The 19,691-nt window shown below is 32.1% G+C and overlaps 1 protein-coding gene and 1 long non-coding RNA gene across 29 annotated transcripts in view; both read right to left on the reverse strand.

Annotated features, from left to right (window-relative positions):
• Window positions 1-19,691, reverse strand: part of LOC111397224 (nuclear transcription factor Y subunit gamma-like) — a 35,482-nt gene continuing 15,791 nt past the window's right edge. For 19 of the 27 annotated variants that reach the window (XM_023024033.1, XM_023024036.1, XM_023024027.1 and 16 more), the window contains 5 exons: window positions 1,470-1,547; window positions 1,263-1,367; window positions 928-1,005; window positions 714-818; window positions 1-160 (listed from right to left, as the gene is read on the reverse strand). In XM_023024033.1, coding sequence (XP_022879801.1) covers window positions 155-160; window positions 714-818; window positions 928-1,005; window positions 1,263-1,367; window positions 1,470-1,547 — 372 coding nt within the window. In that variant the 3' untranslated portion in view covers window positions 1-154. The remainder of the gene's footprint in view (window positions 161-713; window positions 819-927; window positions 1,006-1,262; window positions 1,368-1,469; window positions 1,548-19,691) is intronic. The other 8 variants (XM_023024032.1, XM_023024029.1, XM_023024028.1 and 5 more) reach the window with 8 other exon arrangements.
• Window positions 6,738-11,435, reverse strand: LOC111397227. 2 transcript variants are annotated; one of them, XR_002703200.1, is made up of 6 exons: window positions 10,945-11,435; window positions 9,562-9,656; window positions 9,431-9,461; window positions 9,028-9,107; window positions 8,442-8,726; window positions 6,738-7,893 (listed from the first exon to the last, which is right to left on the reverse strand). It is a non-coding gene; the product is annotated as an uncharacterized LOC111397227 (long non-coding RNA). The 2 variants fall into 2 exon arrangements; XR_002703201.1 differs by lacking the exon at window positions 8,442-8,726 and having other exon boundaries at window positions 6,745-7,893; window positions 10,945-11,014; window positions 11,101-11,432.

A 19,691-nucleotide genomic window follows, 5' to 3' on the forward strand; every position in this document is an offset into this window, starting at 1 on the left:
AGAAAATAACAAACCGAATTACTTAATTCGTCCCATGAAAAGGGAAAACATTGTTGTTCTGATTACTAAATTAATTAAACAAGGAAAAGTTCGAAGCCGAAATATTTTCTCCTTTCAATGTTGTACTTCATCAATATTCCATAAAGTACTCTTCTCACTCCTGCAAGAAAAAATAAAAATCAAAAGATCAACAGCTTGAAACCATTTAGCTTGCACTTGTAAGATAAGCAAAAAAGAAAAGCAATCCCTTTTATTTTTCCTTATAAGGGGAGGGGGTTGGGCGGACTCAAGAAGCCTGCATAGAGAAAAATGTTGATAATGCATGATTAAGAAATTTCATGTTATTAGTTCTCATGTGAGTGCCCGAAGCATTAAATCAAAACAAATCATCCTAGAAAAATTGTAAAACCCCGTTTGAGCCCCATTTTTCTAAAATTCATTTTTTCGAAATTCATTTTCAATCACAAATTTTTCAATAAAATAATATTAAATGCAAATCCAAAATTTTTCCTTAATTTTTAACCACACATTTCCTATCAATCTACTATTCAAAATGCATTCTTTCGCCCAAAAATGGGGCTCAAACAAGGGCTAATTATTTTGATATTTCATGGAGCTGAAACTTCGATCTAATAATGTTTTGTTTATGAATGAAGAGATTAATATCACAAATATTCTTACCACTTATTGCTATGTGAAAGAATTTAACTTACATTAAGATCAGGGAGATAATTGGTTTCAGCCGATGAGAATTCTGGAGGAGACACAAGATGCTGAGGCCCTTCTTGCCTTCTCAACAAAAGCTGATTAAAAATAATCTTATTGAACGATGTTATGCCTTTGATGTATATTTAACAAGAACAATATAAAAGCAATAAAATATAAATGTTGGATGATTTACTACATGGTATTAAGGTTATCACTCACTGAATTCAAGTTGTGAAAATTCATTGGATTGGCGGGGTGCTCATTAGTGTCTCCACGACAGTCTGCAATTGTTTGACCCTAAATCAAGGAGTAAAGGGAGAGCATGATCAGTATAAGGAATGATTTGAATATTCAGTTATCCTCTCATCACTGATATATAGTACTATAGTAGTTGAGATCAACAAAACTTGTCATAATTAAATAATATAAAACTAGTTTCAAAATTCACCCAGTTCAACCATAAACTCTCAGACGAATATGATGCAATTTTTAATCTTCTAAAATATTCACAAATATTCTTACCAATTATTGCTATGTGAAAGAATTTAACTTACATTAAGATTGGGGAGATAATTGGTTTCAGCGGATGAGGATTCTGGTGGAAACACAAGATGCTGAGGCCCTTCTTGGCTTCTCAACGAAAACTGATTAAAAATAATCTTATTGATATGCCTTTGATATATATTTAACGAGAGCAATATAGAAGTAATAAAATATAAATGTTGGATGATTTACTACATAGTATTAAGGTTATCACTCACTGAATTCAAGTTGTGAAAATTCATTGGATTGGCGGGGTGCTCATTAGTGTCTCCACGACAGTTTGCAACTGTTTGATCCTAAATCAAGGAGTAAGGGGAGAGCATGATCAGTATAAGGAATGATTTGAAAATTCAGTTATCCTCTCATCACTGATATATAGTAGTCAAGACCAACAAAACTGTCATAATTAGATAATATAAAATCAGTTTCGAACTTCACCTAGTTCAACCATAAACTCTCAGACTGATATGATGCAATTTTTAATCTTCTAAAAACTTCAGTATTTCCTAGAATACACGTGAAATTTACTATACTACAAGCTTGAAACTTCGTAAACATGTATTTATGTTCTTCCTTTGAAAGTGGGAAGGCAGCATAACTGTAAATCTTATGTTTTCTTTCCAGTTCCGACAAATTTAATAAAAATGAACAAATACCTAGTACGGGGACTGAGCCACTAGGTTATGGGTTCAACGAATGTCATGTGTGAACGGCTTCTACCTTAGAAATGTTATAGTAAATGAAAATGAATGGAAATTTAAGATGCACAATTTATACATGGAACTCCAATTTATATTGAATTCTCTAAAAATAAAGTCAAATCGTTGAGTTAAATTAAATTTAAGTACGAACATCAATAACTAGTATTACTCACATTAGTAAAGTTATAGTAATCAAAAATTAAATGAAAATTCAAGAAAGAACTTATAATGGCACTCCAAATTATATTATGTTAGCAGAAAGTCAAAATCTAGAGTTCAGATAAATCTGAGTACAAACATGAATAACTAGTATGGCTTATACATTATAGTAACCAAAAACTAAATGGAAATTTAAAGTTATTGAATTATGTAAGAAGAAAGTCAAATTATAGGGTTAACGTAAATCACAATACAGGCATGATTAACTAGTCATAATAAAATTTTACATTGCTCATTTTAAAAGGTAGCAAAATCATGCAAAATAATTTTCTAATCAATTTAGTTATTAATTCACGCGCATGTGCAAAACCTTGAAATCAAAATCAATCCCAATAGACACAGAAAGTAGTTGAACATTTCATGGACCAAAATTTTTTAATAACGATGTATAAAAAATGTTCAGTTTTCATATGAAGAGATTGACATCACAAATATCAACACTGTTACCCATCATACTATTGCTAAATGAATTTATCTTACGTTAAAACCCTGCCGATAATTGTTTTCAGTTGATGAGAAGGATGGTAGAAACACATGATGCTGAGGTGCTGCATAGCTTCTTGTGACCAAGGCCTGATGAAGAAAAACTGTTCGCTAAAAATAATCTTATAGAACGATGTCATGCCATTAAGTTATACAAAACAGGCACGAAATAAAACTAATAAAAATATCGTGGATGATTTACTACTTAGTAGGTTGTATCACTCACTGAATTCAAGTTGTGCAAATTCATTGGATATTCTGGGTATTGATCAGTGCATCCACGACAGTCTGCCACTGTTTGCTCCTAAACCATGCAGTAAAGAGTGCAAGTGCGTGATCAGTACAAGGAATGATTTGTAAAATCCAGTTATTTCTCTATCCATTGATAGTAACCAACAAAACTGTCATCATAATTTAAAATTAAGTTGGAACATCACCTTGTTCAACTATAAACTCAGCCTGATATGATGCAATTTTTAATATTCTAAAACCTCTTTTCTTGATTCAAAACTTCATTGTTTCCCGGAACACATACATATAAATTTATTTACATACTATTAAGTTTGAAACTTTCATCCACATACATTCTCCCCTAGCAAATGGGAAGGCAATATAATTTGTAAATCTTATATTTTCTTTCCAGTTCTACAAATTTAAATACAATAATGAATAAATAACACAGTATGGAAACAGGGACACTAGATTATGGGTTCAATCATTGTCACTGGTCAACGACTTATACATTAGAAGTAATTGAAAATTAAATGAAAATTCAAGAAAAACCACTCATACATGAAACTCCAAACTGTGTTGAATTCTCTAAGAAGATAGTCAATTTCTAGAATAAGCTAATACAGGTACAAAAATTGATAATTGTTATGACATATATATTGGAAAAGCCATTGTATTCAAAAACTAAATGAAAATTCAAGGAAAAACAACTTATAATGGCACATAAAAATATATTGACTTATATAAGAGAGAATCAAATATGAGTACAAATATGAATAACTACTAGGGCTTATACATTAGAAAAGTGATAGTAATCGAAAATTAAATAGAAATTCAAGAAAAAATTAACTTATACATGGCACTCCAAATTATACTGAATTATCAAAGAAGAAAGTCAAATTCTAGAGTTAAATTAAATCTTACAAACATGAGTAACTAGTCAAAATAAAACTATAGATTGCTTATTTTAAATGGTAGCAAAATCATGCAGGATCATTCTCTAAGAAATGTCATGTTATTTATTCATGTGCACATCCATAAAGTATGAATTCAAATCAATCGTCCTGCAGACACTAAAAGTAGTTGGACATTAATTTCTTGGAGTTGAAACTCCTAAAATGATGTATTTATAATGTTTTTTCCTTTACGTATGAAGAGATTGACATTAATACTATCCACCAAATTTTTGCCATGAGTAAGAATTTATCTTACATTAGAACCTTGCCGATAATTGGTTTCAGCAGCCGAGAATGATGGTGGAAACACAAGATGCTGAGGCACTTCTTGGCTTCTCATGAGCAAGGCCTAGTAAAGAGAAGGTAAACTTGTAGAACAGTAATCTCATAGAACATGTCATGCCATTAATGTATATTTAACGTTCACGATATAAAACTAAAAGAATTAATATTCAGGTTGTATCAACTCACCAAATTCAAGTTTTGCAACGTCATTGGATATGCTGGGCTCTCGTTAGTGTTCATTGGATTGGCTGGGCACTGATGAGTGTCTCCTCCATGAGAGTCTGCTGATATTTCCTTCAAATCAAGGAGCAGTAGAGGATGCAAGTGCATAATCAGTATAAAAATAATTTGTAAATTCATTTATTTCTCTGTGTTAATAGTCTATAGCCAAAAATCATAATTTAAAATCAAGTTGGAACTTGAGCTTGTCCAACCATAAACTCTTAACCTGATATGATTCAACTTTCAAACTTCTAAAACCTATTTTCTTTCCCCACAATAAATAAATAATTTTGTGATTCTTTCACCCAATACACATGCAATTTACAGACTACAAAGTTTGAAACATTTCATCCACGTATGTTCTTCCCTCACAAGTGGGACGACAAAATGAAATTTTGTAATTATTATTTTTCTTTCCAGTTCCTCCAAATGTTAATACAAAAATGTATAAATACATCACTATAGCCACTAGGTTATGGGCAAATGGCTTATAAATAGAGAAGTCTTAGCAATTGAAAATTAAATGAAAATTCAAGGAAAAACAACTTATACATTGTACTCCAAATTATATTGAATTAAGCACAAGTCTAAGTGTAGAATTAAATTAAGCCCCATTTGGTAAATATTAAAATCAGATTTTCAACATATTTTGATAAAAATTGATGGAATATGTGGTTGAAAACTTGTGAATCCTATGAAATGTACAGTTAAAATTAATTGTTGACTTTAACTTAAATTTTAATCAATTTTTTTAATAGTACCAAATAGGGGCTAAATTCTGAGAATAGACATGAATAATGTCAAATATACATATTTTATGTGACTTCTAGTTTTTTGTTTATGTGGAGTACTGTTATCCTTTGAATAAACTAAAACTGAATGAATAGTTAATAAAAATTAAGAATAATTTTTATCAGATAAGGGATCCCCTATGATGCTCCTATCTAAATGCAAACAGAAATAAAATAAGATACTAATCTAATTATTTATATCTTCATTTCACCTATAAATTATCAGCAGATGTTTAAGAATAAAAAGGTAAACTACTATGATATCAGTGAAATTATACACACAGATAAATTCAGACCAAAAAAGAAGACAGCTTCCAAACGATGTGTTTCACTAACTAAATGAATAAGGTATTATTATTTAAGAGTAGCATTAAACATTGGCTTGGTCTACTGGCTGAGTTCATTATGCAAGTCTTGAGTTGGAGCTGAACTAAAATTTCCGATTTAGACAACTGGGAGGTTAATTATGGTACTGACCTGTAATACTAGTTGAGGACCTCGGGTTGTCTTTTTTCATTGTCAATCTAAATTAAGAGAACCGGACCAACCCAGTGGCCAATTACTCCATTCCTGTCATCTTTTAATCACTATGTTTTATAGTCTATTTCAGATTGAAGGTATTAAGTGTGACAATTATGTTGATTCTAATACATATGCAGGGTAGAATATTACAAAAATAATAAGTTTAGATTACCAAATGCAACTTCAATGAAAACACATGAACAATAAGTGGTATTTTGTGTATTCATATTCAGATATGGAGCCTAAAAGTGAGAAAGGGACATTCAAAATATTTGGTCTTGGCTATTAGTGGTTGTAAATTGAAAACATTGTAATTAGAAAAGGACAAACGTGATATCTATCAGAAGAGACAATTTTAGCTAGGAAGCTGAGAAGCTCTTCACCCATTATTGCCGTGAAAACATCACGGCGCCGCAGAGATTGGCGACTGTTATCTTCTGCGTTCATCCAAGCTCGAAGTGTGAGATCCAAAATGAAGATCTCACAAGCTTTTGCAAATAATATTGGAGTGTCAGTGCTGATCATCTGAAAATATGTTCGAAACAAAGAAAATACTGAGATGTTATGATGCTCAATATATAATAACTTCAATGGAGCTACAATGTATCAAATTCCTAATCTTAACTAACAGGGGCAGAGGAAGCCCATGGGTACCCCAAAGTCCACTTAATTTTTATAGTTAAAAAAAAAAACTACATAAATCTTCTTTTTCTATGTATGAGACCAAAAAAAAAAAAAAAATAGAAAAAATAAATCTCCTGCTGACTCCCATGTGTTACCAATTTATTATTAAATATAACTAATTATCTTTATGAAAGAGTTCAAATTCCTATTGAACGAAGCAACTAAAAGAAATCAACCTTACACTAACGTATAGAGTTTTTAGCATTTTCTGCAGAGAATTTAGTAGAGTCCGCTAGTCAACTATGGAAATTTTCTTTCGTTTGGGGATTTGGTAAGAACCAAGCATATCAAGATATGCCTACCTTTACATTTTTATCAGATTTCATTATCTTTCTTATCCGAGCAAAGGGAAGCACATGTTTGTACCGTATATCTGCAAAATGAGCGACATAAAGAAAATAAAATAATTAACAAATGAAGTCTATGCAGAAGAAACACCATTTTTTTATTTTTTATTTATTTTTTATTTAATTTTTTTTTGGTTTCCAACAACAAGATAAAATATGGATTTCAATTTATCAATTCAATAACTCTAAAAATCAATGCACTCATTAATTTCAGCCATTACCACATGGGCAAATGTAAAATAGCAGTAGTTACTAGTGCTTTTTGACTTAAGTGTATATTGGAATAATTATAGCCTGAAAAATTGCGAGGCATTTTTTTTCTTTTGGATCATTGATGGAAAAAAGGAGTCATACTATTTCTTTCATGTTTACAAGATTCGATCCTCCATTAGCAAAAAGTCCTTTCATATTGATTACATTTTTTCACAATAACTGCAAAGAGGGGTAAAATGAGAAAATTCATTACAAGATCACGTATTCATAGACTTTAAGAAGTACATGTGCAACAAAAAAACTTTTGGCAAGGCCCTCAAGGATGAAGAGAACTGAGGACATCCCCGAAGAGCAGAGGATTTCATGACATTTCGAATTGGGTGTCTTCTATTTCTAATAAGTTGTTTGTAGTTGGCTTGTCGAATCATAAACATAATAGCAAAGTTATTTAGCACCATTAATGTTAAAATATCGGTCTATGGGGCACTAATGTAGCATTAAATGAGAGATATAATTAAATGAATAATTTAATTCAACATTTCATTGACTTTATCATTAAACGCTACCTAAACTGGTGTTCAAGAATTACTAGTACTAGGTAGCATTACTCTATACATAATGGGCTGGTTTAGATTCATCATAACCGGATGATTATGAATTATATTGAATTGATGGTCCAACCTTTCGTTTCTAGCATAAATTCTTTTCTCAGTGCAAAAAGTTTAGAGCTCATATCAGGTATAAAGAGATTTAGATAATTCTGAACCGTAAATAATTGCAAGTTAATGACATGGGAACAAGGTGGATAGAAACAAAAATTAAGTAAAGCAAGTGGAGCAGCAAAAATTAAGTAAAACAAATTGGTCAAACGGTTGGAGAATTTTGCACCACCCCGAGAGTTACGGATCTCAGCCAGTCGATCATTCCAAAAAGTTAGCATGTTTTGCCTTAATAGATTCTTAAAATGAAAACTCCTGGCCTCTCCATCCTTTATATAACACAAGTAGATGATTTCTATGAGTTAAAAGATGAAACTGATAAAAAGTAAAGGTATAAGCATGAAAAGTACGGCAGCTATCAACCGATAGATTCTTAAAATGAAAACTCGTGGCCTCTCCATCCTTTATATAACACAAGTAGATGATTTCTATGAGTCAAAACATGAAATTGATAAAAAGTAAAGGTATAAGCATGAAAAGTATTGCAGATTTGGTTCAACTGCTACCTGATTGCTGTGACCTAAAAAGAAAGGCGGCTTGTCCATAAAGTTATGTGCCTATGGTGGAGGATTTGAAGACGGAAATTGAACAGGAGGGTTGAAGTCCAAAAGGTTTGCGTCCTTATGTCTATCTATGTAAATACGGTGTTTATAAATAGGTGCATTCAGATGCATACATAAAAAGGTAGATTAATAGGACAGGGATGAGTATTAATTTGGCGTTATCATTATATGGAATTTATTTTATACCGTCAGCATATTAATAAAAATAAGAATAGTGGCATCTGAAACAGGTTTGTAGCATTAATGACCCTAACCTGCTCTTCAACGAATGTTTGGGGATTTTGATAATTTGACTCATTATATGGTAAGTGCGCTGTCCAATCAACTTGTAGGCTCGTCGAGGAAGTGAGATTTTAGACAAGTCAAGATTTCCAAAGTTGCTTACTCGTATCTTTTTCCCTCTGCTAAGACCTTTTACCTTCCAAATTCCAACTCTTGTGTTAATGTCATTTTGTAAATTTGTGACCCCCTTTCTTTGATTGTAGTTTCTGTACTTCCGTTCTTCTCAGATCCATACATGGAAATCAGATGATTGAAGCCTAGTAGACAATTTGTCACATAGTTAATGTTTTCATTAAGGTGTCATCTTGACTCACATAGGTCTGAATCATGGTAATTGAGCCTTTTCTTTGAGATTTAAGGAAAACTTCTCATGGAATATTCTATCAACGTAAATAAATTGAACCTTGCAATGCAAATAAATGTTCATAATTATATGGCACTCAATCAAAAGTTTCACGAGGAAAATTTATCTTCAATTTCCTAACTGGATTTTAAATTAAAATTTCATGCAAGATTAAGATATGTATGGATATTGAATATGAGTTTCACTTTTCATACCGTAGTGCCAAATGCTAATGCTTGCCTGCAAACATTGGTAAGTATCTCTCCATTCTGCCTTGTGTTTGAATCTAGGCTTCCTGCAATTGCATTTGTTGATCAATACTACTAGGACTTCTGAAATCCAAGGAAAAATTACTAGTTACTTCTTTGGTATATAAAACCTCCCTCTAAAATATCTAACAAGGAAAACAGAAATTGTTACCAGTGGTGCTGTAATATTCATGAATGCACACAAAGGAGAAAGATATAAAAAGTAACTCCTATATTCAGTGTTTGTGGGGGCAGTCCCGTGTAGCTACCATAGACAATACCATAAATAAATGTGCCAATTTTATAAGGGGAAATTGAACTTTCTTAACTCTTAGTATAGTGTTTACACATATCAAAGAAGTATTAGTACATTGTTCACGGCCTTCTTTCAGCAACTAAACCTGCATATATGAGAAAATAAAAAATTAAGTAATTATGCTCAAAATGATTTCCAATAAATATAAGTGATTGGAAAGGAATGGAAACTTGAGGATGTTTTACCATGATCCAATATGACCTCTGTGATTGCCTTCCTACTTGCCATCACAAAACAGGTTCAGCGTGTAGAAGGGCTTAAGCTTCCGTATCAAAATTCCCTAGAACAAAACATAACTAAGAAACCATTATAAATGAACAAGATAAGGAAAAAAAATACCTTATAATGGATGATACAATGGCTACACATTATAGTCTCTCCTATTACAACGTTTCAAATTGTGTTTCAAAGCTTTAGAAAGTTTACATCAACCTCTGGACAAGCTGCTTAAGTGGCGATATTCTCTAAACAGAAACTGCTATTATATTATCAAACGAAGGACCTGTCAAATGCTAGGAGCCTATCAGATGCCTTAAGATTTTAGCTACTTGCCAGATGGATCCATTTCGTTAGTTAACCTTAATAAATATTAAAAGTATCAGATCTTCCCATCGAGGTACAATACAGGCTATGGAATAAGATAATTCACCCATAAACATGGGTGGAAAAAAGTACAGCTATCGTTGCTAAAAGAAATAATAAAAGGACTTAATTTGGAGGGGGAAAAAAGGACAAACGATAAGCACAAGAAAGAGGTTCGCTCTTCCATATGTCTACCCGCTTAATTTCTTAAAAAGACAATCAATTTCATACGAATTTATTGCAGCAGAAAGATAGATGTTAAATTCCTAACGGCCTTTTCATGTTTGAAGGGAGTAGAAAATTATCTCACAAATCATCAAACAGAGAAAATACATTCTAGTGGCATAAAAATACTCATTCCTTTTAAAAAGAATGTACCTAGATTCGATGGATTTTTTACATTGTATATTAGGGCGATATTCTCTAAACAGAAACTGCTATTATATTAGCAAACAAAGAACCTGTCAAATGTTAGGCGCCCATCAGATGCCTTAAGATCTTAGCTACTCGCCAGATTGTTTCAATAGTTAACCTTAATAACTATCAAAGTATCATATCTTCCCATCGATGTACAATACAGGCTACAGAATAAGATAATTCACCCATACATTGGCAACTGAAAACTCAGAAAGATGATAAACAAGGGTGGAAAAAAGTAAGCTATAGTTGCCAAAAGAAATAATAGCCATAATTTGAAGAAAAAAGGACAAACGATAAGCATAAGAAGTGGTTCGCTCTTCAATAATACGAATTTATTGCAGCAGAAAGATAGATGTTAAATTCTTAACAGCGTTTTCATGTTTGAAGGAAGTAGAAAAATTCTCTGAGACAAATCATCGAACAGAGAAAATTCATTTTGGTGGCATAAATAAAAATACTCATTCCTGTTGCAATGAATGTACCTAAATTCGATGTATTAGTTGTAATGTATATTAGGGCATCAAGACTCTGCAAAATAATTACCATTAGTCAAAGTAAAAGAATACCTAGTGGAATGGTGATAGCATAATTCTGACTGCTGACCACCATTGATGCAGTCTGCAACTTTACTGATTCCTTCAATCAATTTCAGATAAATGAACATAATATAATATACCAATAAAAATCATTAGCTGCTGAAAATTAGATGTTAAATTATAGACCCTTGGTAGATGTTTGAAGAAAGTAGAACCATGGTTGTTATATTCTCTCGATCCCGATGTTATGATCATATATAGTTCTATTCTACGATCCAATTCTAATAGGAAAATTGAATTGTAGAATCCTGTGGTTCTGTTGCTGGATTTTAACCATCTTATCAATTCTAATGATTCCACGATCCTCCACTTTTTTCATTATTTTAAAGTTTTTTGCATTATTATTTAATAGATTAATTTGGCTAGATCTTTTTTTTCTTTTTTATTTTTGGGTGACGGGACTGCAACCGCTATCCTTCGTGGATAAACTCTCTGGCTGGATCCTCCGTCGACACAGAGTTCCATTTAGAAATTGAAAATTTATAACCAAGGTAAATTAATTAATTAATATTCAAAATTAATTATATAACATGTGTTATATATATATATATATATATATATATATATATATCCGCTATCCTTCGTGGATAAACTCTCTCGCTGGATCCTCGGTGGATACTTAGATAGAGTTCCATTTAGAAATTGAAAGTTTATAACCAAGGTAAATTAATTAATTAATTAATATTCAAAATTAATTATTGTGTTATATATATATATCCGCTATCCTTCGTGGATAAACTCTCTCGCTGGATCCTCGGTGGATACTTAGATAGAGTTCCATTTAGAAATTGAAAGTTTATAACCAAGGTAAATTAATTAATTAATTAATTAATATTCAAAATTAATTATTGTGTTATTTTTTTTATTTTATTTTTAGCTTTCTTGATTTATTGACGTGTGGAACCAAGCCAACAAATTTGTTTTACGTCACTTCTACGACTGCACCCAAACTTCTCTAGAAATTGGAAAGTAATTACAAAACCAATTCCCCCTTTTTTGTTGTTGTGAGGAAGTAAGTTGACCAAATTTCCATATTCTCCCGTTCTTTTGTTATCCCTTTCATGTAAGAAACATAGCAAAAACACACACATACATGAAAAAATAATAAATAAATAAAAATGTGGCTTCAATAATGACCATGATATCCGTTGCCACTAGTCTTCACAATGAAAAATGATCAAACGTAAATTCATTGCTAATTTGAGGGTCAACAATAGTTACCAGGGCAATGGTAAAACCTTAACCAACGGAATTTTCCTTAGGAAAAATATTGTAATTGCGTATTCATATTTAGTTAATAAATGTGTTAACATGACCTATGAAAGTATTGTCAATAACTACGAAAATTCCATAGGTAATATCATGTTCCATTACCTATGGATTTTTAGTATGTAACGGATTATGCTTCAATACTCTCGGAATATCCATAGATAATGACAATGTTTTTCACCTACACCTATGGAAAATTCATACGTTAAGCTCACATTTTTAATAAAAATCGCTAAAAATTAATATATCTACTAATTAATAATCAATATTATCAAATCACACCAACTAATAAATCATCAAAAAGAACTAGAGTCATCTATCCATGAATCAGATCGAACTCGGGCTAATCATCCATAACTCTATTATACTTGGACTCGATTGAAAGTATTTTGTAAAAACAAAAACTAATTCTTGTCATACTCACTATATGAACAAATTATGAAGTACCCAAACTCTAGTTGTATTTATATGAACTCGTTTGAATTTTTATGAACAAGATCATCAAGGTTAAAGAACTTGATTGGGATATTGGATAGTCCATACCTTTTCCTAAAAATAAGTGACCCATTAATCAAAATCAATGAAAGTATAAATGAACTTAAAAATACAAACTATAAGATTTGATTGGGACATTGGATAGTCCATACCTTTACAACATTGATTTTTACCAATTGTAATGGTAGACATTTACCAACGGAAAGCTAGTTGGTATTGTTTAAGATTTTACCAATGGAAATTTCGTTGATTAAAGATTCATACTTTACCAACGAAAAATAAATTCGTTGGTAAAATGTTTACTCTTTACCTACGGCAGAATCCGTTGGTAACTATTAGCGATCCTCAAATTAGCAACGGATTTGCGGTTACAAATATTTCGTTGGTAAAAAGTAATAGCAACGGATATCAAGGTTTTAAGAACGAAAAATCCGTACCTGAAGCCATGTTTTTTAGTAATGTACTTGATTTCTGCTGTTCTTCTCTTTTTTGTCTTTAAAAAATAAAAAAAGATTTACTTGCAAGAGTTGTTCCACCGATTTATTCTTCTTTTTAAACAAACCTCTCTTTGTGAGCTTGTTCATCTTCATCAATTGTAATTTCTTCCAAGTTTTTTGATTCTTCAATTGCCACCACAACAAAATTTAAATTTTCATGTGAAGATCGAATAATTTTTTTCTACCCTTGAAGATTACTTACTTATTCGTCATATCTTTTTATCTTATTGATAACCACCAATAATCATGAGAGCAACTGAAATTGATTTAGATTCCTTCACGAATAGGGCCTAATATTCTCTTCTCAAATATTGAAGACGAAATTTTTATTTTATTTTATTTTATTTATTTATTTATTTATTTATTTTTTAAACTTTGTTCGCACCTTTGTATATATTTTGAAGAATCTCCTATGCTTGCTTTGAAGTGGTAGTATTGACTCATTTTGAAAAATCGTATCATCCCAAACTTGATGAATCTTACTAAGAGTCTTTTGATCTTCTGCTTGGTTGCCTGTTGCAAGTCTCTTTATGCTTGAGACGTGCCCTCTTCGTTATGATGTGCAAAACCTTTCTCTATCTAGTCACGCAAATTCTTGACTTCCAAGATATGCTTTCATACGAATACACCACGTGCTATACTTATCATTAGTGAATTGAGGAACAAGAAGAGAATTGTTGTTTGCCATCTCTTCTTTTCACACTCTTATAACCTCTCACTCTAATACTACTTTTGTTGAAAAATTGGATATGGAACAACAACTTCCAGAAGAAGACAACATAATATTCAAGAGAAAACTCAATTTTAATTTTAACACTTCAAAATGAGTTATGAAAATGAATAAATAACTAGCCTATTATAAGTTTTACAAACATGAATGTATATAATATAATCTATTCAAATGTACTAAGTATGAAATGCCCTATTATTCCCAACACGAATCAATGAATACATGTATCACATTTATATACATGCACGTATAATGCCAAATGACACTTGAATTAACTTACGTAAACAAAGTTTATATTTACATTAGAATTGACAAGATTTAAGCTCTTTAATCTTTTATATTTGCTTTCCTGTTAAACACGAGCAAACCATATTTCAACGCCCACAGGATCTCTGCTTCAGGGCACTCTCTCCGGAGTAATGCTATACGACCCGCATGGATCACCATACACACACATGGGGGTGGAGGTTACTTTATTCGCACGGGACCCATACATCTCATGTGAGGGCGCGGTTATCGGGGATGTCGTCATGAGGGTCAAGTGGCATTTCCCCTCTCTCCGTGGAGGAATATGTCATCGAGTTTTATCAATTATTGGCTCGAATTGATGTCTCCAAAACTGTACATCAGTATATGGGTGGCGTTCGTATTACATTCTCAGATACTCTGCATATATTTTCTCCTACTTCTATTTTGGAAGCCCATCAGACTGCCATTCAGTGGGAACGAAGAGGATGGGGAGATAAAAAATTCTGGTACAGTCAGTAGTGATATTCAGCGGAAACATACAGCAGACCCACACAGCACAGCAGCTGGTTCAACTCTGCCTAATGCTGCTACTGATACTGTAGCACGTACTGCACTTCCGGCAGCAGCACGTAACCAACAAAGGACTCGAACTACAAGTGTGTTCTGTGGTGATATCGATCGGGCACTGTCAGTCTGAATGTCCCGAACAGATACATAAAATGACATTAGCTGAGGGAACTGATGATGCTGTTCATCGACCACACCACTCACGACCGTATTTTTGCCACTTCAGAGAAGTACAAAACAGCTGCTGATAAAAAATTCCAGGAGATTCATTTCTAGGTTGGTGACTTCTTTTGGGCTGTGTTAACCGATGACCTCATCCTCGCACATGAATTACTACAACCAAACCCGCACATGAAGTATTCCATGAGGATATTTGGGAGCTTATACGACCTCAAGACAAATTTTATTGCGGATTTCCATAAGCCAGCTCCATTTTTCTTTTTCTTTTTTTGCTGAAAGGATCCATTGTATTTTTAAATTTTGATGTTTGATTTGTAGCTGAGTTATAATTACTTGGATTATTTGGTGTACATTATACCTTCTTATATATCCAATTAGGGGTAAGCAGTTTGATTTGAGTAGTTTTTAATTTCGTCGTATATAATTAATTGTTGTTTCCTATAGGGTAACTAGTTCATGACAATAAAAAAATCTTTGTAATTTATTGATTATAAAACTAAAAAATTATATATGTCAAACTATATATTTTGATATAAAACATTATAAAGTCACAAAATTCAAAACGAAGTTAAGGTTAAATTCGAACACGATAGAAGTTAATATAAAGATTAGTTTAAAACTTTAGCTCCTGTTTGTTACATATTTCTTCGAACTTATTTTTCTCAAATTCATTTTTAATCATATAATCTTCCAATTAAATGATTTTGCACGTGAATTCATAAATTTTTCCTTTTTTAACCACACTTTTTTAAAATAAAATATTTTTTTTCACAAAATCTATGATAAAAAAATCTACATCAAACCAAAACTTAAGTTATATTTGAAGATTAAGATTTCAATTTAATAGTATGATCCTTCTTGGAAAAATATATGTTTGAAGTTTCATTTTGGTTTCAAGACGTTTCTATGTGCCAACAAATCACCTATTTCTGAAAGATGGTTATGATTTAGTTTTTCGGTTTGGTAGTTTTTGCTTATGTACCCTACTTTTCGTTCCAACAAGCTAAAGTGGGATTGTGGAATTTGTGTGTATTTAGTTCTTGTTGTGATGAACAATCGATAAAGTTACTTTTTCAAAACTTTTTGATGCTCAATTGATTTTGTGAGTGCTGTTTGAAAGAAATATTGAAGGAAAATAACCGTGCATGATGAGGTAATTATTTTATTTTCCATAAAATCTTATTTTCTTTCTAAAAGTTGCAATAAATATTGCTACACTTGCAGGATTTTGATTTTTGTATATTTGATGATTGCTAAATGATACTTTGGAGTTATAAATATTTTCTGCAGTACTTTTCTAATACCGAAATGATTTTCTATTGTTAGAAGGTGAAAGGTTGGAGCTAGGAGTCACATATCATGGAGATAATAGAAAACTTGGTTAGCCTCACGAGGCATAATCCAGTGGTGCAAATGATAAGAGTGAGGTAGTCTCATCCTTACTGGCGGCCGCAGTGTGAGGATTTGATTCCTGAGATATGAAATTTGACTCTTTGTGGGCACCAGTGTATGGGCAAACTCTTATTCCCTAATTTGCAGAGACACATTCCGCAATTTACCTCCCTCACAATACTCCAGGAGCGGAGCGGTGGGGGCCCTCAAGGTTAGGGTTCAACCTTTTAATAGAGAACTTGGTTAATTATTGTAGATAAAAATTGAGATTACCGAGCAATAATTTATATAAACAGATAGCGAATAAGTACTTAGGCAAAATTCCGACTTACAGAATGAACGTACTAGAACGACAATGGTTGATGCAAGAATTCGACTCTTTCTCCTTAAGAAAATAATGTCCCGCATTGTTGCCGACTGTCTCTTGACACTCATCTCCCAAGATACAATGACCTGGACTTGTAATAGTAGCATTTCAAATTACAAGACCTGACGAACATACTAATGTTTTGATCTCTCTAAAATTGAGGACTAAATTGCACGAAATTTAATATTTGGGACAGAAATGTACAATATGGAATACTGCAGGATGGAAGGATAATATTTTACAAGAGAGAAAAATAGAAAAGATTTTGAATGAATACTAGAAGATGTCACGTGTCGCGCACAGAAAAATTCAGGGAAACAATTATATAATTCAAATATATTATTTTAATTTAATAATAAAAATAATATAATTCAAATATTATTTAACCAATATATATACACTAACTTGACTCAAGCTCACGCCCGCGACCCGTAATTGATTTTTTCTATGTGAGATTGACACTTTTCAATTTTTCACCAATTTTTATTCTCAATTTATTTCAACTTCAAGTGGTCATTTTTTACTTTAATTTCTCATTCACCCTTAATTGGTTTTGAGAAAATAAATTCATACATTAATCTATTAATTTATGGAGTAGATTACACCTGGCCAAAGAAATTTGTTATCCAACTTATGGGACCTACTTAAATTATTGGTCAAACCAACCAATTTTCCAACAATTATTAGAAAGAACGTGAAATAGTAGTCATTATTGGAAGAAATTGGACAGTTGATTATTATGCTGGAAAAAATGAATCAAGTAGAGATCGTACAAAGGAGTTTTAAGACGAGATCATGGGCAAAGATACACTTTCAATGATTTTTAACATCACAAAGAGCTTGAATCTCTTTACGGAGATTGTCTAATTAGTTATAAGTTTGCATGTTTTTCATTGTGAATTGTGTACATTATTATAATTTTCTAACATTTGTACACAAACTTGATAGTTAAACCCAAGACTTATCCCCTTGGGAGCCAAAGAGCAACCCAATCTGAAAAACTGTCATATCTATACTATCAGTTTCTGATCCCAGCCTTAGCACCTCAAGAATCACCTTCTTTATATTAGTATAAAATTGTGTCAGTTCAAAATTTGTTAGGTCAAAAAATAATGGGAGGGTTGATAAATAGTATTATATAGTACTAAATGATATTATAGAAGGAAAAAAGTTCGATCGTTGTCGATGAATTTTACGATAATCGTGTGAAACATGAACGAACTTGGAGCACTACCTTATTCGACTATGCATGCATTCACAACTAAGTTAAGCTTGAATCACTCTTTCTTTCTTTTCTTTTTGGGCTTTGCTACATGTACCTGGGCGTTTACACGCCCCTCACATGAGGGCGGGTCCCACGCATTTATTGTGCGCGGGCCCTGCCGCCCATGTGAGAGCGTTTCTCTTTCTTATTTCTTTTTTATTGGAAAAAGGCCTACCAAAGATTGGTATCTTTTCTATAAAAGTATGACGGGATAACGTTCATGTCTCACCATCTAAAATCGTTGTAGTTGATAATTCAAGCAAAAGACAGAAAAAAAAGAATGGCGTGAGAAATCAGGCACGCGTGGACCGAAGTGGCCCAGAAAGAAGCATGGAAAAGAAAGCAGATTACCGGAGAATCCCTCGTCACCAATTGAAATTGTTGCTTTATCCCAAAAAAAAGTACAGTGTGGAGGTGAGTCGCACTCATCCTACTTGTTATCACCCCATAGCTTCACTCTTATTTCTCTTGTCGTCTTTAGGTCAATTTCCACAGTATTTGAAAGATTGATTTCGGCCATTTTCGAGTCATCTTAATTCTTCACTGACTTTATATATTTTGTAAGTTTAATTAACTTAACAAAGTTTTAAAATAAACGGAGTACTTTATATTCGAATGTAATGTTATAACTTGAAATGTACACCTACTTTTAACCAAACATGCTGAGTCCAACTTTGAGTAGCAAGATTGAATTTTTTTTTATTTTTTTTTTCATTTTTAATAGCATTTTTACACTGTTATGTAATTTTAATTGAGAAATACTAAACCAAATTCAAATATTTTATTTGCAATTTTTTGATATTCAAAAACTGGAAGGAATAATATATCATGGTTAGAAATATATAACTTTTTGCTAAGGTGCGATATTTAGAGGTCCAACTGATGTGACAATAAAGATAACAATTGAATGCACTAAATATGAAGTGGATGAGCTCGAAAATTGAACTTCGTCCATCAAGAGATGGCCTAGCTCACAGTAAAAATTGAAAATATGCACAAATGTTGCATATTCCAAATTTCCAATTTACGAATAACTATTTATTCTACCTTGTTTTATTAAAATTTCAATAGTAAAGCTTATAATTTGAATTGAAATAAGAAATCAAACTTAACAACTAAATTTATAAAGTATTAAACCTTGGAAGTTCATATTTAAAATGTGAATTTTGTGAAGTACGCTAAATTTTTATATAGAATTTTACCATTAATGCGTGTATTGGTCACATAGATAACTTCGTTAAGGAAAGCTACTTTCAAAGTGTAAAGTATTCCAATCGAATCAGTTCACATAATCAACAATAAAGTATTAAGTGATATGAACCCACGTGAACGGTCGAATTATTTTAGAATAAGGAAAAGGGATTTGGTATAAAGATATTTTGACACCCCAATAATGGCAAATAATTGACAAGTCATTGCACCTTTGAAATTTCAGACGTATTCCAGAAATGGAAAAGAGCAAAAAGACAGTGAAACAAATAATAAAGAATGTGCAATGATAAGAAGAATTATTGGGAGGAGTCAAAGGTGGTTTTATCAGGATGCCTCCAGAAATGGAATATTAGCAAATGGACATAAAGATGAAGTGTTCGCAATTTAGCAGCCACACTGAATTCTTAGATACGTCCTTGAAAAGACAACCGCTCTCAATTTTCCATTTTGTCACTATAGTTGTCTTACTCGATTCGAATATCGACCGGATCAATA

This window comes from Olea europaea, chromosome 7 (assembly GCF_002742605.1).
Source record: "Olea europaea var. sylvestris chromosome 7, O_europaea_v1, whole genome shotgun sequence".
NCBI lineage: Eukaryota > Viridiplantae > Streptophyta > Magnoliopsida > Lamiales > Oleaceae > Olea > Olea europaea.